Genomic DNA, 26,667 nt, shown 5'->3' on the forward strand with positions numbered 1-26,667 from the left:
TCTGTTTGGAGCCAGTGCGAACATTCCTACATTGTTTTAATATACTGATTTTGCACAATATTTTGACAAGCATCATGCAGAAAATAAAAACAATTAAAGACTCTATCATGCCTTTAATGAAGTCAATACCATTTACCCTTTGATTTCAGAAATATCTGTCAGGCTCAAACTGTTCCCCTCTTCTATTCCCATTATAAAGGATGAATAAAATATATAAAAGTTGGACTGTCACAATGGTCTATGATTCAGTTTCTTCTAGCCTGAACAGAAAGGTTGATAGAATATGTCTCATTGCCTTTGTGTTTCTAAAAATATGTCTGCCATACATTTTCTCACATTTTTATCTGTGCACAGAGAGAACCACTAATATGCTGCCTTACTCTGGGAGTGCCTCTGATGGAAACTGCTTCTGGAGATGGCTGTGAAGTTTTGAGAACTGGTCAAATGATTTCTCCACAAAAGTGACCACATTGCAGGTTTGCACCACCTGGACTAGATATAGCTGTATTGGGGAAAAAGGAGACGCAGAAAAAAGAAATGATCAGAGAGGAAATTTAAAAAAATAAAAATAAAAATGTACAAGTGAAAATATAGGGTGATTTTTACAAAGAAAACCTTTCTTTAATGTAGTGCCAAGTGCCACAGAATTCAGTTAGTAATTTATAGTCTTTGCTACACAGGAGGAACTTGCCTGGATAGCATACAACTGAAAGATCACTGTAGTGCGTGAAAACTAATAATGCACCATTAAACCATTATATAACAGTCTCCAATTTCTATTAGGCTTCCTAATTTTGTGCCACGCTTTCCTCCTGGATGCTTTAATTAGCTCTTGATTTATTTTTCACTACAGGGCAGGAACTTTTCTCCTTAATGGCTCCCTGCTAATAGCCGTCTGCCTGGTGTTCTTTCTCTCTGCTACCTCATTGGCACTGCTGTGATCCTTTCAATGTGGCAAAAGCACATCTTATATAAAAGAGGAGGAAGAGTATATAAGCTCACAAAAGAGTCATTGAAGATCAAGTGAAAAATACAACACATACGGAGTCAGACTTTTTGTTGAACCCCAAAATGGTGGCTCTTGCAATTGACTTCTCTGTGTTCAGCATCATCCATTCCTGGGGGACAGTCTCTGGAGCTGGAGGCTTTGCAGAGCCTGTCACTGACATCTGTGCAAGTGTGTGGATCAAGTTATTGAGCTTAACGGGAAAGCACTCCAAACTTTCCTTTATTTTCCTGAAAAACAAACAGAAGAGGTGCTATTGATGTATCTGGATCCCATTTCTTGATCCTTAGTTTCACAGATACAAGAACCAAAAAAAACCCATACCTAAAACCTACCTCACATGAATATGTACCATATGCACACCACTGACCATTATTTGCAGCAATACATTTCCATCCCTTGAGCCCCTCTGCTTTGAGGACCACTCTTGCTGTAGCTTCTCATGACTGACCTTGGGGTAGTTATACTTCATAAGCTGGATACAACCAGCCTATCAGACAAGAGACAGCCAGAATATTTTCATGTGTGTTTTGAGGAATTCCAGGTTAGAACAACATGTGCTCACTTCAAAAGGGACGGAAGATTGTCTTTGCAATTTCATTACATTAATCTCACATGGACATTAATCTCACATATGTCTGCACAAGGCTAAACATCTCTTGCATCCAATTTTTAATTTAATTGTGTGTGTCTTGTTAAATCCCCTACACAATTCTTAGAAGCCCAGTCTTTGTGGAACAGCTTAAGATGTATATATTTATTTAAAAAAAATATAAATAAATTCTTCTCCCATCTCATCCCTGTGTCAGAGGAACCAGAACATACTTCTAATTTCCTAGTTTTGAGATCTTTCATCAGAAAAGACACAATGGAAAGAAAAATTACTAGATATACATGCAGATGTGTAGCACAAACTTGTTTTAACATCGAAGTGAACTTGAATTGGGAAATAACACTGCAAGATAATAACTGGTCTTTGAAGAGAATATGCAGTGCTTATTAGAAAACACTTGCCCTTCTGAATTCAATTGCTGCTTAAAATCTATTTAAAATGTGTTACTATTTTTTTTTTCTATTTCCACGCTTAATTCTATAGCTCTCTGAAGACATTCTGGATGGGTTTTTTGTTATAGAACAACATCCTATTAGTTTCAGGCCATATAGTAGCAAACCTCTATCAAATTGTCTGGTGTTCCCCCCACTCCCTGTTTTGGACTATATCTAACTAGCTTACAGGAATTGACAATACCCTTAACCACCTTCGTCATTACCTCTTTGAAGCTGAGCAAATGCTTCAGCTATCATTTAAGATTAAATTCTTATTCATGTCTTTCTCTCTGTGGGCTGGATTGCATACTACAGTCAATTGAAATCAACTCCATTCATCACATTAGTCTGATTTTCATGATCTCAGACATTCTGGCTAAAGACTATAGCTTTACAGATGCCACCATACCAAAAAGAATATTCTACCTGCAGCTAGCTCCCCAGCTTGCTCCCCCAACCTGAGATCTCATTCAAAATACCATGTGAACTCATCATACACCAATTAGGCATACTAAACTAAGGAAACAAGATGTATATGTTTTTCTTAATGTAATAGCATGAGAGGTATCTCTGAATTGATTTAGTTCATTACCTTAATTATTAATTACATTCTTCATAAACAAATACCTACAGACTATTTAATAAATAATTAATTAATACTAAAATTGAAAACAAGAAAATAAATCTAATTTCAAAATATTAGTACAAAATCACTGATTAGTTAGGTCACATCTGAGGTGAACATTTCTTTTTTAACTCTTATGTGTTTAATTTAATGTTTAGTTTAAACACTTGCTAAATCACTGAGACATGATTTAGGTTATAGAAACTGTAAATTGGCCATATTATAGCAAACTGATTAGGGATTTTGCAATGTTACTGTAAGAGACGTTCACTTTGCAACTAAATACAGTGCATTTAAATTCACATAAAACAGGTCTCTGCTTATAAATTAGTATTAATTCAGACATCATCACTGTCACAGAGCAGCTGATATTGGAATACTACTATTTAAACAATCCAGTATTTTAATAGTTTGTAGTTTTTTCCATGGATCCATTAAGCTTCTAAAATACTTTTAACACTTAGATTGCTAATCACATGCCTTCTCTAAACCAAAACAGAGGCTTTTGTTAATGCTGTATCACTTGTCAGTGTTTAAAGGTAAACATTTAAAACAAAATAAAGCTAGAATTATATATAGTTTTTGCCATCTCTATATACTCTGCTTTCTCTGTATGTGGTCCTCTCTGTTATAATAGAAAGCAATAAGCAATCAGTATGTCCTGTCATTAAGAATGAGTTTAAAAGGCCTCTTTGCTATTCTGATGACATCTCAGAGTGTGTCTTCACAGCAAGGTACAACAACTACAGTTAAAATTTGCTGAATTTTCTTTCAAGGGTGAACAAGCTTAAGGAAACTCTCTATTCCACAGTTTCCCAAAGCTTCCTAACAATGTATGGAACAGTGATGTACATCAAACTCGTGTCATCTTTTTAAATTTTGTGTTTTATTTTTGGTGTAGATTACATCACTGACCCAGTTTACCACATTGTGGCAATCTGATTCCCCTTTCTGCCAGCATTTTAAAAATTCATTATAAATTCATAAGAATCTGTACTAGAACCTTCTCCTTGAACTCTCTCAAATGCTTTCTCTTCTATTGAGCCCCATTAAGTTTAGCCACTGGTGAAGAATTTGTTAATAATGGGTATCATTTACTGAGATCCTCTTGCTCCCTAGGTCACTACCACTTTTGCTGTGCCTATAGCTGGCTCTGTCCTCACAATGGTATCACTGTGAATCATAATATTTCTAAAACAAAATTTGCTGGCAGCAACATTTTTTTGTTTGTTTATTTGTTTGTTTTTTCCACATGACAATATTCTTTTACCACACAGATTGCTGTCTGACCTATTTTGTGGAAACATGAGTTAAATATCTGGGATTATTCAAAGGGAATAACTTTTCATGTTCCACCTGCTGCACGGGCTTTGACTTTCAGATTTGGTTTACAGATTTTCTGCAAAACTGTCAAATCACTATCAGGTGAAACATGCACAGACTGGTTGGCAGTTTATGTAAACAGATGCGTGAAAAATTTGGCTTTTTCAAGAGTGCCTAGTGATGGAAGCATACCCCCAAGTCTACATGAGAAAGTAGTGAAGTCCAAAAAGATTTATTATGTGAAATATGTGGTGTTGAGACTCCAACAGCCATGCAGCCATGTGCCTTTTAGGGGTTTACTTCAGGATAACTCTGATTCTATGGGCAGAGCACATCTGATACTCTTTTGAGGTGCACCTTCCATTCCAGTTTCTTCACTGCTAGTCTTCCTGTGCACCTCTCTCCCATACAGAGGACATTCCCTTCCCTGAACTGGTGACACATGGGGTTTCTACAACAGTATGAATGTCTCAAACAACATAACTTCAAGGAGGAAGTTTGCCTCTGTTCATTTGATGCAGGTTTACCAAGACCTTTACAAACTACTTGAGTGCAGCTGAAAGAGAGTTTAGTATAGTAGTTTTGTCTATGTCCCATTAGAAGTCACCAGCTGTCACTGTTTTTTCAGCTGTTTGGAAGATTTCTTGCTGGAATATCTGCAGTCACCTCAGAAACAGGGGTTGTCTGATCATTTAAAGATTAGTGTCATGTTTTGAAAGGGGTTACTGTGAACTGTCCAGTTTTGCAGCTGTTGGCAGTTGTGGTTTGGAGTGGATACATTTGACCTAGGCAATGGCAGGTACCTAATAAATGAAAAATAAGTAAAGATGGCAGCTGACCTTAGCAGCACCCCTCAATCAAGCAACTGAAGATATGCAGTGGTACTTCGCTGGTAATTGCCAGATCCACAGTGCCTCTCTTATTCATGAGTTTCTAGAAGTGAGTTAGATTGCATACTACAATCAATTGAAATCAACTCCATTCATTGCACTAGGCTCACTTTAATACCGTAAAAATAATTTTAAATACATATCACTTTACAGGCATATTAAAAATGTCAGGCAGCAGTTGACACCATGCTGACATTTGAAGATTATCTACAGAATACCAAAGAGGAAATTTATATCCAGAAATAGGATGACTTTCTTTTTTCATTGTTATAACTGAGTTGTGAAGGAATGAGGAAAGGAGGGAGGGAAAAGGATCAAGTTGAGTTTCAAGGATCAAACTGAGTTCAGGGCAGATGCTGGAGAGACAACAATGTTTCATTTGGCACTAGGTGCACAGAAATTACAGGCAAACACAGAAACTCTTGTTTAACTCTCAATCGGTGCACTGTTTATTCATGATCTGAGAGTGTGACCTTCCAGAAGGCTGCAATCTGTGAGCTTCAGAACTGCTGCTCATCAGCTCGTAATAGTGAACTGACCCAATGTGAGAAGAGAACAGTACACAAATGAAAACACAGATTACTGAACATGTCTTAATTCAAAAGTGAGAGCAAAAGAAACACTGAATACTTTAGAATACTGAAAGGATTTGGACGTTAAAGTCCAAACTCTGGTATCATTATCCCATTGGCTAAAAAGCTGAAGGACAAAGAAAAAATTAACATTGCTTTGCCAAGAATATTTGTGGCATTATTCATCGTTTTATGCTGTTTTTAAGTGCCAGTGGAGGCAATATCAGTACTATTCTCAAATCAAACTCAGATAATTGCTAAAAGCAACCTATTTCTAGAGAAATACAGTGAGAAATATTCTTCTCCTATTTCCAATAGCAGTTTTTTTGTTTTTTGTTTTTTGTTTTTTTTTTTTCCAGCGGATACGTTATATGATTGAAACTGAAAGATCACAATAAATAACTTGCATTTAGAACAACAAATAACTCTTGGCAGTTTTCAGCATTCCAATGACCACATTTCTTATCTAGAAATGAACTTTTAAAAAATAATGTATATAGAAATGAACTTTTTCAAAACAATAAAATGTTTACAGAAGTAATTGTGGAGAGAAAGCAGCTATGAATTTCAAAGGATTTGAAGGCTACTGGAAGTTATGCTAATAAACAGAACTTCCAATTTCACTTGCTTTCTAAGGAAAACCTGAAAAATAGATATAGGAATAAAGTATGGAGAGACCATGAGAAGTGGGGGATTTGATTTTTTTCTCACCTGTGCTTTTTGTACAAAAAGGAATTAGGGAGGAATTTTTCTGAAGGATGGGAATAAAGACAACATAGGTAATGCAAAGCTCACAAAAATCTCAAAATATTAACATTCCTGGAGAAGGTCAGAAAATGCTTATATTGACGGTAAGTCCTGAATAGATCTAGGTATCAAGCCATACCAAAGACTGCCTGGAAACACTTTTCAGAAGTTAAAATACTACTAGACATGAAAGCTGGCATTCTGCCTATGTTTAAACATGTAGAAGTGTTAGCTAATACATGCTTTGAATTAACACAAATTATGTTTAAGCATGAATACAAATTAAAATTAAAAAAAAAAGTAAAATGAGATCCATAGAAATTCATGAGCTGACGAAAAGACAACTTGTACTTAAAATGAGCATATATGATACAAACATACACCTAGCAATATCTGAGTTTTCTGTATGATATAATGATCTCTATGACCAGCAACAAATTCAAAGGAAATTAGAACAATAGCCCTAGAGTTCTCTAAAAGCATTATAGCAGAAAATACAGTTTCAAATAAGATCTGAGCCCACAGCACTGCACAGATCTGCAGCATGGTGTTACTTTTATTGGTAAGCAGGACTTGAGGGTCGATTCCCACTCTAAAGTCCTGCACTTTCCTCAGCCTCAAAACTCCATAACCACCTCACCCACTTCCAAGAAAGAGTACGGAGAGAGCTCTCGTCCTGAATGCTGCCCTCATCCTTTATCTTCTGTCTAAGCAAGACTGCTGTGAATTTAACCCTAACCGTAACCTTATTCCTACCCAAGTGAAAAGCATACTAATGCTTTTAACCTCCAGAAGAGTTCTAGGCACTGGCTGAGTTTTGCGTGACACTAATTCAATTTTTGCTCTGAAGACTCACGTTTCCCTATTTGTTATGTATAACCTAGTCTTTTTTTTTCTCTAATTAAGTGAAATGGCTTTTCTACCCATGAGAGGCAAACACATCCACCCAAACTATGACAGATTCAAGACTTTTACATTTTAATTAGAAGCTGCATGTTTCCTATTTGAAGTGGAAATGTAAGTCTGTAATTTGGGAATATGTAAAATTTTAAAGGAAAGGATAAGGTAGGAGTTGACAGTAAATGTGAAGCTGTAATTAAATTTTAAAATAAACCAATCTTGTTAAGGGGCAATAGGGAAAGCATATGAGAAAACAAGAGTTAAAGGAGAGAAATCTCAGTGCTCTGCTGTGTGCAAAGTGATGGAACAATTGCTCTTGCCTAAAGGCAGTTCACGCGGTGGGAGAATTATGCGGCCTTATGGAAGTGTCCTTTAGGGCTTTGAGTTTGGAAAGACTGTCAACTGGACGTGCCCTGCACATGCACAAGAAGAAGCAGTCAGAAGGGTGTGGCTTACTGTGCATGTGTATGCAGTGATGAGCATGCTGTGAATTCAGACTGTCCTTTGCAAATGATGGTGTTGCAAAGAACAGGTTCTGACAGGGAGAGATTTTCTCATACTGTGCCTAGAATGAGAAAGTGAGCTTCGAAATCCATTCAGTTTCCATTGATTCAATATAGACCATCATCAAACTAACAGTTGGAAGTATATGTACTACAGAGGCCTGTCCCAAAAGATCACAACTGCAGGTTTCCGACCAATTTTTAATAGGTCATCTGCAACTCCTCACCAATAATCCCCAGTTATTATCACAAACAAGTAGAACGTGATTATCCTCATACAAATAAAGCATTACATATACCTATACTCATATACAATTCTGTTCTGTTATACATCTATTAAGTCCTTAACAGAAGAATAATTACCATTTTGCAGATGGAGAAACTATGGCTAACAGAGGCAGAGTAACTTGCCTGAAGCAACGCAAAAGGTAGAAAGAAGATCAGAAAAGGGAATATAATGCAGGAATTTTAAGTCCTCATTCAGACGGTTAACAAGTCAAACCTTTTTATGGGAAGATTTTACAAAACCCACTGCAAACATTATTCAGATTTTGTTGTTGTTGTTGATTTTGTTACTTGGAAGAACATTCAAACATTCATTCAAAATGTCTGCAGTCCAAATCCTGTTGCATGGAGTTAGTAGATCTAAAAGCATAGGTCAACTGGCTATAAATAAGCCATAGTGGTTTTACCATTCCAACTGAATAAAACCAGTAGGCACTGAATAACTGTCTTCCTACATATGTACCACAAGTGCACAACTGTGTATCTTTGAGAAACTTGAGAAGGTTGATTATAAGATGCATAAGGAGTGGATTTTTTAAAGTAAGCATATGAGGATGAATTATCCTTTTGTGTAATTTCACTCATTACAACCCCTTAACATAAGAGGAAAAAAATGTGTTAAAAAAAAAAAAAAAAAGACAGCTTTTCTTTATGCCTGAAGGTGACAAACTTTCTGGATTATATTGTCTTTACCTTGTAAAGTAGCTCGTAGCCTGGAGGTCTGAGTCCTGAGGACGGAGGTTATCATAGACATATTTCAAATCCTGAATACTCTTCAGCTCAGGCAATCCTGCATGCAGCATCTTAAAGTAAAGAAATGTCATTACTTCCTTGTACTACTAAAAATAAAATTAAATTAAATGGGGCCAACTGAGAAATGGAAGGATTTACACAGAAAGGGCTTTTTCTAAAACACAAAGTTTTGCTGATCTGTAAAGTTGTTCTGGTGCTAGAGCAATGCCTGGAATACTAAAGTGAACATACTGCATTGTAAACCTTCACACTGAGGTACCAGGAAGAGGAACTGGAAAATCACCAGTCTATTTGAGCTATTTATTTTCTATTCCAATGTCACAATCTCAATACATGCCTTGCTAATCTTCCTGCAACACCTTCTAATGGTGATAATGGGAAGACAACAGGATGCTGGGAAAATGTAGCCACCTGAACAATAGTGACCACTTTTCTGTTACACTGACAATGATAGCCAAGCCCTAATCCTATTTAGTGCAACATCACCTTCTCATCCGTAACTACGACTTCCACTAGCACTGCTCTGGACTCTTCCTGCAAATGGATCATACAGTCATTCCCTTTACAGTCAGTGGAGGAAAAAGATCCTTTTAAATGTTCACTTACAGAAGGAGCCCTGACTTGGCCACTCAGAACTGCTCTCTGAAAGAAATACGTAATTCCTCTTCCATGAGGGATGGAGCTGGTCTAGTTAGTTGGCCATGTTAGGCTAAAAAGACAAATAAGACAAATATTTCCCTTGCAAAGTTACAGTACAATGAGCAGTGTAGACAACTGTGTCCAGTTGACCATACATCTCTCTCCATGCAATGTAAAATGTCGCAACAAAAATCTTTTTGATTCACTTCAAAACATACTGATTTTTCTCAACGATCACAGTAAGTTGAGAGTGATGTTTTGTGTGTAATGGAGAAAAAAATCACTCCTTCACATTGCTCAGAAGGAAACGTATGTGATTTTGCAGTCACTGCTGTGCATTCTTCATTGACATTTATGTCTACTGCAGATAGAATGTCCCACTGAGTTTTGCAGATAATGGCAAAGAAAAAAAAGAAACACTGATCTTATTTTATGGTTTGGTTGAAGGTTAAATAGAGGAAAGCGAAAAGGGATGAGGGGAGGGTGTCATTTTCCTTATTACTTCAAACCTCAATATTTTTACATCAAGTTTCAATATTTTGTATGTTTTCTTTTTGGCATTATGAGGAAAATCTTGCTTCATGTAAGGCCAAATCAGTACTACCACTGGACCTTTAGATTGCTGTCTCACAGAGTTCTGGCTAGCAAGGAGCAGAAAGACAGAAAGTTCAATGAGGCGAATGTAAGTAGCTTGTTTTCTTGACTGGATGAAACTTGGTGAGTTGAGAGCTGGGACAATAACAATGCTCAGCACTTAGGGATACACACTGCTATTTACGTCTCCAACACATTTATAAGAAAGGTAACTCCTGTCCCCTTTTAAAATTAAGAGAGTTGTTGCATAGACAAATTAAGCTTCTTGCCCTTCATTAGAAAATGGAACAGTGACAGATCTGAACATAATCTGAATGATCCATAGTGTGACTACATAATGGGATTCTTTAGGATCCCTGAACTGCAGAAGGGAGTCATTTGCCAGCCCCCAAAACATCTTCAGCTGGGTGGTACCTACACACTGTTTTGCTGACTGCAAGAGTTGCTAGAAGGTTATTACACTGCTTCATCCCTCTTGCTTCATATACCATATCTATCTTGCTTTCCCTCATGGAGGAGGCTTCTAAAAATGTGACTAGTGTTTCTAGATGCTAATTGGACAAGAGATGGAACAACTGTTCAGAAAACAACTACAGGTTGCCTAGGGAAACTCAAATACTAGATGGTTAAGTTTAAGCGTCTGGATTTATCCCCTCTTGTCTGACCACACGTCTTGACCTACCACACTTAATCATCTCAGGCCATCTTACTTGTTGAGTGGAACTGCTTATGCTCTCCTTGGGCCTGGATTCAGAGCTCCTATCAGCCTCTGTTTAATAGCTCACATCAACTCTTTAACAAGAGCAAATCTAATGAACTACAGGCATTTATACACCTGAACACTGTCAGCAGACTGTTGGGTCTCCCACAGATGTTTCTGCTTTTCAAAGTGATGGAAACTTCATGGATTATTTCTTACTCCCAGAAAATGTTGGAACAGTTCTAGAAACATGCTGCTCACCACTATGAAAAAGCATTAAGTCCCATACTATGGGAAAAAAAAATTATGAAAACACTTTGCTAGAAACCACTAACAGTCACTGACCATCCAGAGTACTGTTTACAGCTCTTGTCAAGCTGTACTTTTTGGAAATGGCCTTATAGTTTGAATTTTTTTAACCATGCTTTACAAATAGTGTCTTATAAAACAGAATGGGACAGGGGAAAGAGAGCTAAATGATGCAGATTTCCAGATATTGAGAGGTATCTTAGACTGTCATTGATACACATAGGCAGTGGTTAGTTTGTCTTGTCCTTTCCTGATAACATCTGATATTTTGCATAGAAATTAATTCAAATTATGACTTCATGGTCTATTTAGTTTTCTTAACTAAAACAGTTTCAGAACTAAAACATTTTGATACCTTCTTCCAACCAACACTCCATTTCAAGTACAGAACCAGACTCACCTTTCCAAACATCACTGGCAAAAACAAGGCATGCACAACTCATCTAGTTTTATAATTTCCTTTTGATATCAAGTGCTCATCAATGAGGTGTGAGTACACTGCCAGTTGTTTTTCATTATGAAATGCAACACAATTGACTGAACTGCAGTTCATTGACCAATGCTTAAACATATTTGTATCCTGAATTTTAGCTCAGCACTCAAAGAACAGCAGAAACAATAGAAGAGGCAGTATGCCCTGAATATAAACAAACCTGAGCTGTATCCAGGCAGAGATAGCTAGGTATTTCAGAGTTCCTGCTGGGAACATTTTCCTAACACTCTCTATATATTATCTCACAGTAATCTAACATCAGTATCTCTGCTGGTTGCAGAAGAAGGGACTGACTGCACTGAGGACCAGGGGGTGAACAGGAGATGTAGCTATATTTCCAGCATGCAGTTTTAGGCAACCTGTCCAGAAATGCAGAGATAACTGCTATGGATGAGGGTGCACAGGTGCTCTTGATTTTTTTCCAGAGACTCTTTAACTTAGATAGTATTTCCCAGAATGGCATTTTGCACTACTTCCAGCCACTATGGCTACTATGTGTTTGGGCAGAAGCAGGGTTGAGATTTGATGCAATCCTTCCTGCTCTATATTGGGTAATCACACAACGTACCACTGCATGAGAATTTATGGACAAGACAGAGGCAGGACAAGGAAATTCTTGCTGTTTCTTCCCCCCTCCCCCACCTCTCCACCATTGCAGAAGCTGGAGACAATAGAGCTGTGTTTATGGAGTAACATTTTGGCTGTACTCCAGCTTCAGCAGGAATTCTGGTTATAACTTCATATAGAATTTTCATACACTAACATTACCTAGGCTTTGCATTGGGCCCTGGACATAAGTTTTGGATTAATAGTCTAACCAAGCATATAAACAAATATTAGTTAATTTAATATTCTCATTCTACCCGTGAGAGGGGAAAATTATTAAGGTTTCATACTCAAGTAGAGTCATAAAGAACTTATGGAATCTGCCACAGCACGTGAATCAGCATGAATACTTAAGGGATAAAAAACACCTAAAGATCTTTAAATTCTATACAAAAGGATTTTAAAATCAGTCTTAATATAGGTCTTGCTCCTTTATTTGCCATCCTAAAAAGGGAGTGTGGAATTGTGCAAAAAAAAAAAAAAGGCATCACTGGTAGCTGCAGTGCTGCTACATACTCTTACATCAGTCAATGTGTGAAACATTTAGTTTTCTTTGGCTTGCTATAACCATAAATGAGGTTGGCAAATGATTGCTTGAAAACCTTGAAAAATGACTGAGTGAAAATTCCTGAATGTAGACCTTGCACCCAGGTTATTTTACAGCTTTCAGCTATTTTGTAAAAAACAAATAAACAAAAACAAGTGGCAGCTTAGCTTTTCTCTTCTTAGAAATTAGTACATGAAATTGCATATTTTCTTTGCACAGGAAGTGCCAGCACTAACATTTTCTGGAGTGCAGCTTGATACCTCTTCAAATCATAGTGCTACAGGAGGCAGTAGAGAAGTGTTAAAAGGGAAGAGAACACCAGAGGAAATTGATTTTTGGTTTCATCTTCAAGTTTCTTACCATCTCCAGCAGATTCAAGAGTAACTGGCTGTGTTTCCTGACTATATTATATGCTCGACAACAAAGCTCCACAAACTCTTGAAAACGCTGTGGGTTTTTTCCACCTTCTGTGATGAAATACTCCATCTCTGATGTGAAGATGAAAGGAGCTCGGTCCCTTAAAAAGAGAACAATTACATGAGAAATTTCATTTAAAATAGCAAATCATGCAGGACGGTTAATATTTGTGTCTCATTATTCATATTTGTTTTTCCAATATTATCTTCCTCATTATTTAATCTCTCCTTTCCTCCAGTGTGGACAGGTCTATTGGTCTATCTGGTATCCCTGACTAATTGGGGCAGAGACAGGTCTCACAGCAAGAGCTTCCCAGTAAGAAAGACAACAACTAAACAAGTTTGGGGCTTACTTACTTTCCTCTGTCTTTTCCTTACTTTTCTTTTTAAATTCTCATTGTTTAATTTCTTGACTTCTGCCCGAAAGTGAATCTGGAAACATGTTCACGCCTAGTATTGAAATATTTAAAAGCTGTTCTCAAACAGGATGGGATATAAATATCAACTCCCTACCAGAAGTAGGGAGAACTGAGTTAAAGAAGTGAGTTAAAGAAAAAAAATGCAACCCCACAATCCAAAAGCAACAACAAAAATATATAACATATGATGTGATCATTAAATATACACCATTTTGAAGGGATGTTTCTAACTTGAGTTAAAACAGAATAAACCCAAATACATTCTCTTGTTCTATGTATAGTTACCCTGTATTCACTCAGGAGTAAATGAGGTGCAGAATCTGAAACCATGTCTTGCCTTTTTTCTTATCAGTAGCAATGTTTGTGACTATGACATGCTATAGAAGTAAAAAACAAATTAACCAGGCTTCTGCTAACAATGCTATCATTTGATAGTTTTAGAAAAGATAGATATACTGCATCTTACCACAGACAAAACTACTGCAGTGATTTTCTCATCACAACTGTGTATACAGATGCATGTACACAGATTAGAGGGCTATATCCCACGGAAATACACACAGTTGGTTAACCCTTAAATCAAAATAAACTCGAGTAAACCAAATACTTTTGGGAAACAAATGCAGAAACAAAGTTGAGAATATCTGTTTCTTGCTAAAACCTCAAATGTGGGCAGAACCTACTCTGCTTGCTGATTCATTCATAGACAAGACAGAGAAGAATTTCCTTGGAAATTTCATCATTTTCCTACAAAAATGTTTGCTTGGTATTACTGTAGAAAGTCCACTTGCCATGAGATTCGAGGCTGCAGATGGAAGTCTCAGTTACATGAAATGTTAAATGACCTTCCCTTTCTTATTTGTGGAATATTATTTTTGTTGTTTACAGTGAAGACAACTTCCTTGAAAACAGACCCCCTACAGGCATCATTCAGCTCAAATCAGCCCAGGTCTTTTTTTTTTTTTTTTTAAATTATTACTTTTATAATTTTTTTTCATTTTTTTAAAAATATATTATTCCATTTCATTTAGGTAGTATTAGGAATGACGAAAATCTCCACAATATTGATTCTTATTCTTTCCTTCCACATTTTTCTGTATCACGCAAGATGTTAGATGTATCATGCAACATAACAGTGTGACAGTTATGTTACAGTAAGACTTTTTCACAGTGATTTTGTAGTTTTGTGCTGTAGCTCTCAGAGAATTACAAAATTGATTCTATTACTGATTTCAGAGAGCAAGATTTTCCCAGATCCATCTCTTATTCATTCATCTTTCAGCTTATCTTTTGTCTATCAGTGGCATTTAATGTAGATGTTAAGTATTAATTAGTTAGATTCAATTAGGGTCTCAGAAGTCAATTTGTTGAAACCAGTAAGAAAAAGAGATTGACCCAGAAAATAAACAACATTTTCACTTATCTGTGGGTAGACATCCAACCTAAAATCTTATTTGAAAGCTTTCTAGCACCTTAAGAATACTTAAAAAACAGAACTCAGTTTCTTGTCCACAGTGGGGTATTTGGGCTAAAATATCCCAAGCTAAAATAACTGCTCTAAATTTACCATAATGTGTACTATGTTCAAAGCTCATATTTGATTTCTGATGTCCAGCTGCATGAAGAGATACAATTACACCATGAAGACAAAGCCCTTTCTGAGCTAGTCCAAGTATCCCACATTAAGCTACTTGCTTAAAACAGATAGTTACATCAGAAATTACTTTAATGGAAGAAATATTATGTTTAACATTGCTGGGTTGGGCTGTGGGCCAACTTCCACATAATGCATTGACTGCAACATTAGTCAATTCCCCTACTGCTGTTGCTAAAGGATCCATTTGAACACATAACTGATATGTTGGTATTTACATGTATATTACTTACAGGTTAATTTTTCTTGTGAGATAATTTTAAGCAGTTTTACAAGGTTCTTAAATTTCTCAGTATTATTGAAGACATTATTATTATTAGTATTATTATTATTATTAATAATAATAATAATAATAATTCGGTAGGGCTCTCTGCCCTTATTAACTTGCAAAATATGGTATAGATTTTTTTTTTTCATTATATAAGCCTGATTTTGCTCAAGGTATTGTAGTATCAGAACCTTGCCCACAAGTAACCCCTGCAATGAGTCAGACACTAAAGCTCCATGCTTGCCTGTGTCTAAGTAAGCTGTCCACTCAGAAAGGGATCACTTGCAGTTGAAATAAAAAAACATGAAAACAACCTAGTATAAGAGACAAGATCCATGAGAAGGAACAACAGAGTCATTTGTCATGATAATATTAAAAAGTAAAGTTTCAGTGGGAAGAGATACTCGTTGACAGTAGGTTAAAGATTCTGAAAGAAAAAAAAAGAAAAAAACAACTGACAGGGCTGAACATCTATGTAAGTAGGCAAAATGTTCTTTGCTGTTTTCACAGACTCCTCTGGAATATAAAAATATGGAAAGTGATAATCTAAAGATTAGTCCAGAAAAATTACATACAGGCAAGTGTAAGTCACCATCCATCATGCATGGGAAAACTTACATCAGCAAATGATTGTGGATGTTTTAGCTTGCATAAGAAAAAAAGCAATGACTGCTCTGGTTTTGCATGAGCTTTTTAATTTATCACACATACATGTGCAGATGAACTTCACCCAGGTGTACAGCCTATGTTTCTATATTTAAGCCATCTCTAACCAATAGCCTTCTCTATGGCACAATAGCTTAGACAGTATTTCAGATAAGCTTGTTAATAAATATAAAAGACATCACTTATTTGAACATAACCCTATTACATAATTTCTTCAAATGAAATTATCTAAAATATAATTATCTATCTATCTAAAAGATAATTATCTAAAATTATCTAAATATTAAAAACTTTATACCCCCAAATATACTCAAGATCACAGATAAAACCTATAATACTTTAAATCCATGGGATGCGCAAGGACCCATATTCTGTACTACAGCCAATAGGAAAATAAGCCATAGCCTAAAATCTGTATCTATTACATTTTTTTCCCATGCAATTAATGAATTAGCTGGGTGTAGTTTAACAAAACTAGTATGATTAGGTACTTTCAAGGAAAAGACTTTTACTATGATATCCCTGTAGAAGACCAAAATCCTTTTTATTTTCTTGAGTACCACCATTTCTAGAAAAAAAGCCTTATTGAGACAATTGGTGTGTCTTGAGGTGGACCATACCGTAGATGTACAGTGTATAATCCCCTCAAAATCATTAAATCTATCTTGTCACTCTCTCTTGCTCTATCTTCCTCCTCTCTTTTCCCCCATGGCACTAAAGATCTAGATGAGATTAATAAACCTTTTTTTTTTTTTTTTTTTCTTTATGGGAAATCAGTCAAAAAGGTAATACCCCATTTTATTCCAGAGCCTGATTGCAATCCTGGACATTAAAGAGTTTTGCTTTACTATGGCTGTGACAAAAGAGTGTGCTCACATCATGCGCTCATGCAGGGAAAAATAAGATTAGTTTTATGTTCTGGTGGTTGTTGTTGTCATTGTTGTTGTTTTCTTTATTTACTGCTTTTAGAGATATAAGATTTTCATTGGAATGTGTTTTACAGTTCCTCTGAAGATTAAGAATGTTTGGATAATATGTCATCAGAGAAAGGAAAGAAATTAAACCTCAAGCAACTAAACAGATCATCATGCAAAAACAAACTTAGTTTGGGTTTATGGGAACACTTATTAGGACTTTACTATAGGCTAGAAATATGTTGCATTCTCTCACCCTCCCCCCTCCCTCTCTGGGATGGGGGAGAGAAAAGGGAAACTGAAGCCTGTGATAAAGACAGTTTATTAAGACAGGAAAATAATAATAACAATAATAACAATAATAATAGCACTAATAATAATAATGTGTACAAAACAAGTGATGCACAATTCAAGTGCTCACCACCTGCTGACGGATGCCCAGCCTAAGCTCGAGCGGTCCGGCCCTCCCACCTCGGCTAGCCACCCCTATATATTGTTCAGCATGATGTCAGATGGTATGGAATAACCCTTTGGCCAGTTTGGGTCAGCTGTCCTGGGTCTGTCCCCTCCCAGCTCCTGCTGCACCCCCAGCCTGCCTGCTGGCAGGACAGAGCAAGAAGCTGAAAAGTCCTTGGCTTGGTGTAAGCACTGCTCTGCAACAATTAAAACATCAGCATGTTATCAGCACTCTTCTCATCCTAATCCAAAACATAGCACCTTACCAGCTAGTAGGAGGAAAATTAACTCTGTCCTAACTGAAACCAGGACAGAAGACCAGTAAGATCATCAGGTTTTGTTATGAAATAGTAGATGTAACCTGATTAACCAGTTTTTTTAAGACAAACAATAGCTTGCGTATTTTCTATTATGAATCTCACAGCACAGAACATTCGAGATAGATACACTGACTATATTTTATATAAGTAGCAAAAGCACATGAGGTAATCAACAACAGCAACTGAACTTTACTCTGATCCTATCTAAACTTCTTAATAGTGTTGTTAGTGCTTAAGGCACATGCAATAATACAATGAGACAGAACCAGATTAGTTTTTTGGATGTAGTCAAAATTGTCATATGGACATATGAGATAGAATGTGAAATGTTTTCAATGTAAAAATCATCTGCTCAGTAGCATAAACCCCCGTATATTCCCTGACTACTTTAAAACCACATAGGCTGAGTCAAGAGCGATGGATGGCATTCAGCATGATTATGTGGAATTTAGATGTATCCAATAAAATAGGAAAAGCTTTTAGGGAATGTTTGAATGCTGACATCTTTTGCTCTATGGAAAAAGCTGAAAGCTTACTGAAGAACACACACACACACACTAAATGAATATGAATGCTTATTTCTATAGGCTAAGTGAAGATACCTAATCACAGTAATGATATACATATACATATGTATATATTTGCAGACATAGAAAAAAGAAAACATGAGCAAATGTATCCCCTGCATATATTACAGAATGAAGAAGTAAACTGCACAGTACAATTTATCTTAAGCACGCATACATAGAGTCATAAAAAGATATGCCTGGAAGGGCAACCACAAGAGATACTCCATCTTTCTCCTTATGCAAGATCAACCATAAACACACTTCTGAGATTCTTGTTTATCCAGTTTTTAAAGACGTAGTGACAGAACTCTTCTACATCCTCCCTATCGGATTTCTGTTCCAGTATCTCCCTTCACAGATTTTTTTTCTTAATGCCTAATCTAACCTTGCTGCACTTTCATCCTATTAATTCTTGTACTTTCCTAAGGGAACATGAAGATGCTGTCTTCTTTACAGCAGCCTCTACTGTATTTGCAGACTGTTATCATTTCTTTCCTCAATCTTCTGTTGACATTTGTTTCAACCTTTTCTCATATGTCTTGTTTTCCAATTGTCTGATAATTTTAATTACTTTTGTCTGAACTCCTTGTAATAGGTCCACATCTTTCTAAAAGTAAAATGTTGAAAGTATTCCAGTAGAAGTTTTACTAGCGTTACATGAAGCAAAAAGATTACTTCACATCTCATGCTTTACAATTCAACATTCTATCATCAACTTATATTCAATTTGTCTGTAGTACAACTGTCATATTCCTTTCTGTAAAACTATCTATCACTGCTAAGTCCAAATTTGAACATGGTCAAAAGCTCTTGTAATAAGTGTCTCCTGAACAGTCAACAACCGTATTCTCTGTCTCATCATACTAGTTACTAATGAAAATATCAAAAGACATCACTCCTACAACAAACTTTATGGTATGCTACTTGGTGTATTCTTCCATCTTGACACTGAAACGCAGGCTGGTAATTTCCATGAATGGTTGTTAAGGCAGTTCTGTGTTTTTTATAAAATATGAATACCTCCCTTGCTGGACTTGACATCAGTTTTCCCATTGACTTCAATGATGGTTGTAACACTTACAGTATCATTGGCTTGTATTGCAAATCTATGTTCAGCTTTGTTTAGAAAACTTGTCTGGTTTCTGTTTATTTTACTGAAGGAATATTGCAAACTGTTCCAAATATATGTATCTGCTCCTGAAAAGAGTAAAAAATGTCTTGCTGAGACTTATTTCTCAAATCACCCCAAACTGACATATATCCATCCGTATCTAAACAGAATGACAGTCTAAATTTCAATTGCCAAAGTAATTATGATGCTTTAGAATGGGATAGAAGAGATAAATGAATTAGCAAATTTTAAATAGCTTCCCCCACAATAAAAAAATAATGTATTCTTCCTGAGGGATTTGTATTGTATTGAATTGTATTTTTGATAGCTTTTATTTCCAGTAGCAGAGAGATGGAGACTCACTTGGCTAAACAGAGAACTCATGACTAAGCTTCAAGGCAAAAAGGACATATATAGGGGTGGAAGGACTGAAACTCTACCAGGGCATGTAGAAATGGTGTTAGGAAAACCAAAGCTCAACTAGAATTAAAACTGGCAGTGGACATGAAGGGAAACCAGAACTTCTACTGAGATATCAATGACAAAAGAATGAAAAAGCAAATGTGGGCCTGCTGCTGAATGGTGCTTTACTGACACAGGAGCACAGATAAGACTCAGGTGCTCATTGCCTTCTTTGCCTGTCTTCACTGACGAGGCTCCTCTGGTGTCTGTGCTGACAGGTAGAGTTCAGGGAGGAGACAAACTGTCGGCAGTGGTTGAGGATTGAGTCTGGTATTACTTCTGAGAACTTGACCCACACCACTTCACGGTAGTGGGTGGCCTACATCTGATGGTGTCAAGGGAGCTGGCAGATGTCATTCTCTCACATGAACAGCTGCTTTCCCTTGCCATCCTGGCATGCCCTTCCAAAAGAGCCTCTATCTATCTGTTGCGGCTGCCCAATCATGTGAGCTATCCCACCATGTCTCTCTGATCTTGCTGAGATTGTATCCCTGTAACTCTGCACAGACCTCTAATCAATCCCATTAGTTTCTCATGAGGTATGTGCTAGTATAAGCAAACTTCAGAGAGGCACCCAGTTGTATTTATTTTCCAGGAATCTCCACTGCCCAACTCAATAAGTATAGATTATGCTGCCTCTCCTTTGGTACATGCAACGTCTCAGATGTGATCTGGTAACTTTCCTTTTCATCATCTCTTACCCTGCACAGTCTGCTGCCCCCCACATGAAACTGCTTTACTTCCTCCACCAGCGCACATTTCCAGTAGCCTGCATCAGGAGCTTGCATTTCCTGAAGCAAGAACACCATCTCCCCAGTAGCCTCCATCAGGAGCCTGCCTGAGGTGAAAGTCTCTAACATTACAGCGGTAGCTGTACATGCAGCCAAGCACTGTGATTAATGGTTTGTTGCCTGTAGGTCAGAAACAGACCACAGGGGTTTACTCTAGGTCCTATCACGTTCTGTATGTTTATCAACAACCTGAAGGAGAAGAGAGAATGCATCCTCAGCATGTTTGCAGATGGCATCATACCAGGGGTGAAGCTAAGGTATTATGGCAAAGCTGCCACTCAGAGGGCCTCAGGCTGGAGAAATGTATGAACAGGAATCTCGCAATATTCAGCAAGGAAAAATACAGAGCCCTGTCCGTAGATGGAAGAGCCCCTGCAACCACCCAGACTGGGGCCTGCCCTCTTGGAGAGCAGCACTGTGGAAAGGGTACAGGGCCCTGGTGGCAGCACACTAAGCATGAACCAGTAGTGGTGGACCAAGTACAATCTTTGGAAGTGATGAAGACTAATAGCATCCTGGTCTGAATTAATGGGGGTGTAGCCAGTAGACCCCCTTTACCAAGTACTTTTTAGATCACACCTTGCCAAATTAAGAAAGATGTCACTAAACTGGAGTAAATTTAGCAAAGAGCCACCAAGATGTTTGGAGGGCTGAAGCACTTGCCAACAAGGAGAGGATGAAGGAGGCAGGCTTATTTACCTAGGGAAAGAAGAGGTTTTCAGGAAACCAAATAGAAATCTTCTAATGCCTATAGGAGGTTACAAAAAAGATGGAGCCAGGCGAGAATAAGAAAGGTCAAAAATTGAACAGCTGAGGTTATGACTGACAGTAAGGGGGAAACAAACAAACAATGAACAAACAAGCAACATAGACACAAACACAAACCAAACAAACAGTTGAAAAAACTGCCTTCAGTATGAGAATAAATATTAAAACAGGTTACCCAGAGAAGCTGTCCTGTGAGGTTTTCAAGATTGAACTGGACAAAGCCCCAGGTGACCTGTCCTGAATTTAGTGTTCTCCTTATCCCCTTGATACTTTCATACAAATGCTCCAAAACACATTGAACATCCTTGGCTCAGGTAAACTATATGGCCTGGACATTCAAAACATGCATATAATATTTTTGACCTATGGTCTTTACCCAAATGACAAGAAGTCAAATCAATACCCGACAACAAGGTTTAAACTCTATTTCCTGTCATTTCTACTGCTGTTTGAGATATCTACTGTGTAAAAAGTTTCTAAATGTAAATTTGAAATCTTGCCTCCAATTACAGTTTTACCCATCTCATTTTTATATTAATATCTATTTTTTAGTGTCAGAAACATCAAACTAGAAAGGATATCCTAGATTCCTTAGGTAACTGAGGATGGTTCTTAAACCATTATGGTCTTATTTGTTCATTACATTACTTCTTCTTAATTTCACTTTGCTTTTATTAATAATTTTTATCATCAGAATCTTAATGTTAGCTTCCCAGTTAAATCACTGTATTGGACAAACCCACTATTTTGCCCAGTAGTAAAAGTAATATTTCACACATTGCACTGGCCTATTCTAGATGATTTATCTGTGTCTGTCAGTAATTGAATTGTTTACATTGAGATTTAATCATGCTTAACTGATATGGTGGAAAACAAGCTGTAATCCTCGCCTAAGCTAAGGGTTCTGATTCATCATTCTGTTAACATCTAGTTTCCCCATGTAAACTGAGCCACAGTACCTATTTATTTGTGCCCCTTTGCCTGTCCAAAGTGCAATGGAATGTCATTTGACTGAATTCTCTTTCACAGTGGGCCAAATGAAGTTACTGAAATGAAAATTCAATTACGTATGTTCCCATAGGATTACTGTGCTAAGTGACAGCATAGCTAACACAAATATTGACAGCTAAGGTTAGATATGTTCCTAGTGTACACCTAGTATTTGCATTGTGTATTGCCATGGGGACTCATTTGGGACCTTACCTTGTGACAAGACAACTGGCAATAGACTCATGATGGGAGAGCAGAAACTAATTTGAGACATTTCTTGATTATTTTCATACTATTTCCCCAGTCTTTACTACTTATTCTGCAATCTGACCACAATTTATTCACGTATATCACGGAATTTCAGATATGTTGTACAGTCAGCTGCATTTATGTTTTGGAAGAATCCCCCAAAAAAATCCTACCTCAGGGATGTACTCTGTTCTAAGAACATTCATGCAACCTTGCATCTCATATTGACTAGTTTAAAAGCACTACTGTGTTCAGCAATACTGTGTCCAGTTATATTCTGGGGCTTCATGTCAAGATCCTTTATCCAGAGAGACACACATGAAGTAGCCTGTATTCTGAGTCACTAGCAATCAGATTGCATAACAATTTTAAGGTGGATTTAAATACTTTATATACTTTATGTTCAGTAGCTGTATTTGAAATTGTTTGGTACAGCTTTCCTGATGCCTTATACAATTTTCTAAGACTATCACATTTTTCGTACTTGTTAGGAATTTTTTACTGTGTAGACAGAACAGCTGAGAATCATTCATAGGGAATTGGAGTGATTCCTCTTGTTAATAAAGATTGTTGGACAACTGCTTTTTGTGTTCTGGACAACCCTCAGCAGTGAAAAAAAAGGTTTTAAATTGCAGTCATGAAAGATGCTTTAAAACAAGTGGGCTTTTGCAGTCAAGAAAGATGCTTTAAAACAATTGATATATCCCATATCAATTAATTATTCAGCTAACAGGTGTTTTCAGAATGAGATGGCTATTTGGAAAATACAGTAGTAGATGTTGGATGTTTGTATATTGCCATGCAAAATAAAGGAATAAATCAGTGAAGAAGTTGAAATTTCTTAGGGCAGGGTATGAAATATACATGAATTAAATATATCAGTGTGCTTGTGCTTTCTGCTTAAGGATGAAGGACAAAGAGGTATTATTATGCAGAACAAGCTGAAACAGATACCAAATCTAAGCAACAGAGATTAATTTAAAATTGCTTGATGTATACAGACTGTGTGTGAGAACAGCTCCCCCGAATATAAATAGGTATGTAGAATGCTTTGGAAAAAGAGATTTATTATAATAAAATGATTCTGAGGGTAGCAGGAAAGAGGAAATCTATGTCTCTGAAAGAGTTATACTTTGAAAATGATAACAAATAAAACCATATAATCAAAGTGGACAGTGAACATAAAGTCTTTTTTCCCTTTTATTCCTATTTTATCGTTAAACCTTCTGCCTCTAGAGTTATGATCTATAAAACTTTGTGGGGTAGCTGAGAGAAAAAGGGAGGAGGAAAGGGGAGAAAGAAACCTCTGAAACAGGAAGATGATAGGAAGTCACTGAAATAACTCATTTGCAATAAATCTCCCAAAGTGCTTGGAATTCCATTGGCATCAGTTCTCTAGCCCAAATAATTGTTAGCAAGAATATATGATAACTCCTTCAGGAAAGTGTCTGTTCTTAAAGACTGGAAAGCAGTCAATGCCTTGCTTCAGCAGAATGAAAAGCCACGAAGGATATTGGGAGCTGCAACAGATGGGATCTGGGTTCCAGGGAACTCAGTTGAGCAGAACAATACACTTGGATGAACAGAAGTGGACAGGGTCAAATCAGTGCACACTGTATGGGGAAAAAACATGTTCCCCTTAACCATCTGAGTACTTTGAAAAGATTAACAAATAAAATCAAGGATATAAAGTGAACAGTGAACATAATTTACACAAAAAGCTTTAGCTGAATGTCCTCCACAAGAGGCTATTACTGAAAAATAAATATCCAATAGTAAAGCACAAACTACTATCCAATCTTGATAATTAGAGAAAGTATCAAAACAACAATAAATACCTACTGTTCAAAGCAGACATAGATAACAGAAATGTATCTGAAACTCAAGACTGCAAATTGTGCTGGTCACATATTTCAGACCTGATTTGTGCTTTCGGTGTTTAAGACATGACAATTATGGGTACCTAACTTTGGAAGTGATGGACTTCTTGCCTCATAAATTCAAGCCCCGTTAGGCATTGTCACCTTTGAGGTGACACTGTTTCGCCTTTATGTCTTTATACATATTTCACCTTTCAGTCTTTACACAAAGACTTATATGTATGACTAACTTTAAACACTTGTATAATCTTACTAAGATCATTTGGATTACTAAAATGTTTTAAATCATGAGATTAAATCTTTCTAAGCTTTCAGTCATATTTCTGGAAGAAGAACGCATAGAGGAAGTGTTGAAAGTCGATGATGGCATGGAACTCTATACCTCACATAACCTACTAACTCCAGGTTGATCATATCAGAAAAACAAATTTAACCTTCAGAAAATGAATTACTAGACAGGCACACCAAAACATTTAGAATAAAATTTTTCAGCAGATAATACAGGCTGGCCCGAAGTAACAGTTTGATTGTTATGTTAATTTATTTTTCAACTTTCACATTTTAGACTCTTCCTTTAAGGATTACTCTAAATAATATATTTTTAAAAAATGAAAAAAATGAAAAAAAGAAAAAAAAAAAAGAAATTTTCAATTTTCTAACTTATCTCTTGCTTATTTTTCCTAGTTTTAGGAAAAACATGGAAAACATGTAGATACTTTTTTTTTTTTTTTTTGACTGTATGTCAACATTGACATTTTAGAAAGACATACCTGAAAAGAATGCATTTCTTCAAATAAACACTTCCAGTAAGACAGGAATTTTAATTTTAACTATTAACCTTAAAAACAAGATGTGTTATTTTTGAAATAAGATACATTTTCATGCATGCTCACACTTTCTTACATGCTATTTAGTATAGGAAAATACTGACATAGGAAGAAAGTGTGGGAAACATAATTTTCCCATATTTTTGAAACTTCCTTCAAAAAACTGGAATTTCCCAGTGGAATAGCTAGATTGCTTCTGGTAATTAACTTTGCAGAAGAAATCAACTTAGCAAATTTAACTTCTGGGAAAACCACACCAGCAAGCAGAATGAGTTTGGCAAAGAGACAAGAGGGTCTCTGTGATTCAGATCAGGGAAAGAAAGGTCAATGACTGGGTGTTTAAAAAAAAAATAACGGACACTAAAGTTATCATGATGAGAATATATAGTGTGCCATTTAGGTGGACTACTCCATACCTTGCCATCAGTTTTCAGACTTGGTGACTAAAAAAATACAGGCAACAGTTCTTGAAGTGACTGGTAGTGGAGAGGATGAAACTGCTAAAGTTAGAATTAGTTCAGTTAGCTCAGGATTTAAATAAATCTCTTACAGCCTAATTCAGCAATGAAGAAATATTCAAAAGGAACTGGTCAGAACTGAAAGGAAGAAAAGACAATCAAAGAAAGTGTGTGAAGTACCGCCATTAGACTGACACCTTCTTCAGTGCCATTTGATGCCTTAGTCCTGTATGATTACGTGGATAATATGACACTTATTTTAGTCAAAGCGGGTCTTAGATGATTGCCCTGGAATACTCAGTAGTTAAAGAATAGGACAGTTATATGAAGTTAAATGACAGAATTTTCTTCATACAGTTTGAAGTATTCCTGAAGAATTCTCTACTTGAGGGGTATGTAAGGTCAAATTCAGTGGCTGGATTAAAGAATGAAGGAAGTCAAGTTTTATTACCACTAACAAAATCTGTCATTTAGTGTGACTTAAACATTAAACAAATAAAAGATAATAAAGTCTCATGTTCAATAGGAAAATTCCCTGTGTGAATTGTGCCAAACTCTGTTATTATACTTTTGGTTAGATATATCATACATAGACTTCCAACACTTCTTCTGAAAGATTAGTTCTTAGACCCAAGTAAAGATAGGCTATTAGTACTACTGAACATATTTTGCTGCACTGTGAAGGTACATGGAACTGGAAAAGATAGAAAGTTCCTGATTCCTCTTCCCTCTGAAATCAGTAGGAGCCAAGCTACTGACTTCTACCTTGGACTCAAAACTGAGCAGATTTATTGGATACCAGTTAAACACGAGGGCAGGAATTAGAAAAGTTAACTAAACCCTTGAATACAAAAGAGCATGACTACATGAATCATATCAGCTTCAAAAGTTTCTCTGAAGATTCATATTG

The 26,667-nt window shown here is 36.6% G+C and overlaps 1 protein-coding gene across 1 annotated transcript in view; it reads right to left on the bottom strand.

Annotated features, from left to right (window-relative positions):
• Positions 1 to 26,667, bottom strand: part of PIK3C2G (phosphatidylinositol-4-phosphate 3-kinase catalytic subunit type 2 gamma) — a gene marked incomplete at both ends in the record, with an annotated part of 213,796 nt that overhangs the window by 54,267 nt on the left and 132,862 nt on the right. The window contains 4 exons of the mRNA XM_084302863.1: positions 381 to 502; positions 1,044 to 1,236; positions 8,592 to 8,701; positions 12,900 to 13,056. Of these exons, the coding sequence (XP_084158989.1) occupies positions 381 to 502; positions 1,044 to 1,236; positions 8,592 to 8,701; positions 12,900 to 13,056 (582 nt within the window). The remainder of the gene's footprint in view (positions 1 to 380; positions 503 to 1,043; positions 1,237 to 8,591; positions 8,702 to 12,899; positions 13,057 to 26,667) is intronic.

Source organism: Netta rufina (genome assembly GCF_964035555.1).
Source record: "Netta rufina genome assembly, chromosome: 1".
Lineage (NCBI taxonomy): Eukaryota > Metazoa > Chordata > Aves > Anseriformes > Anatidae > Netta > Netta rufina.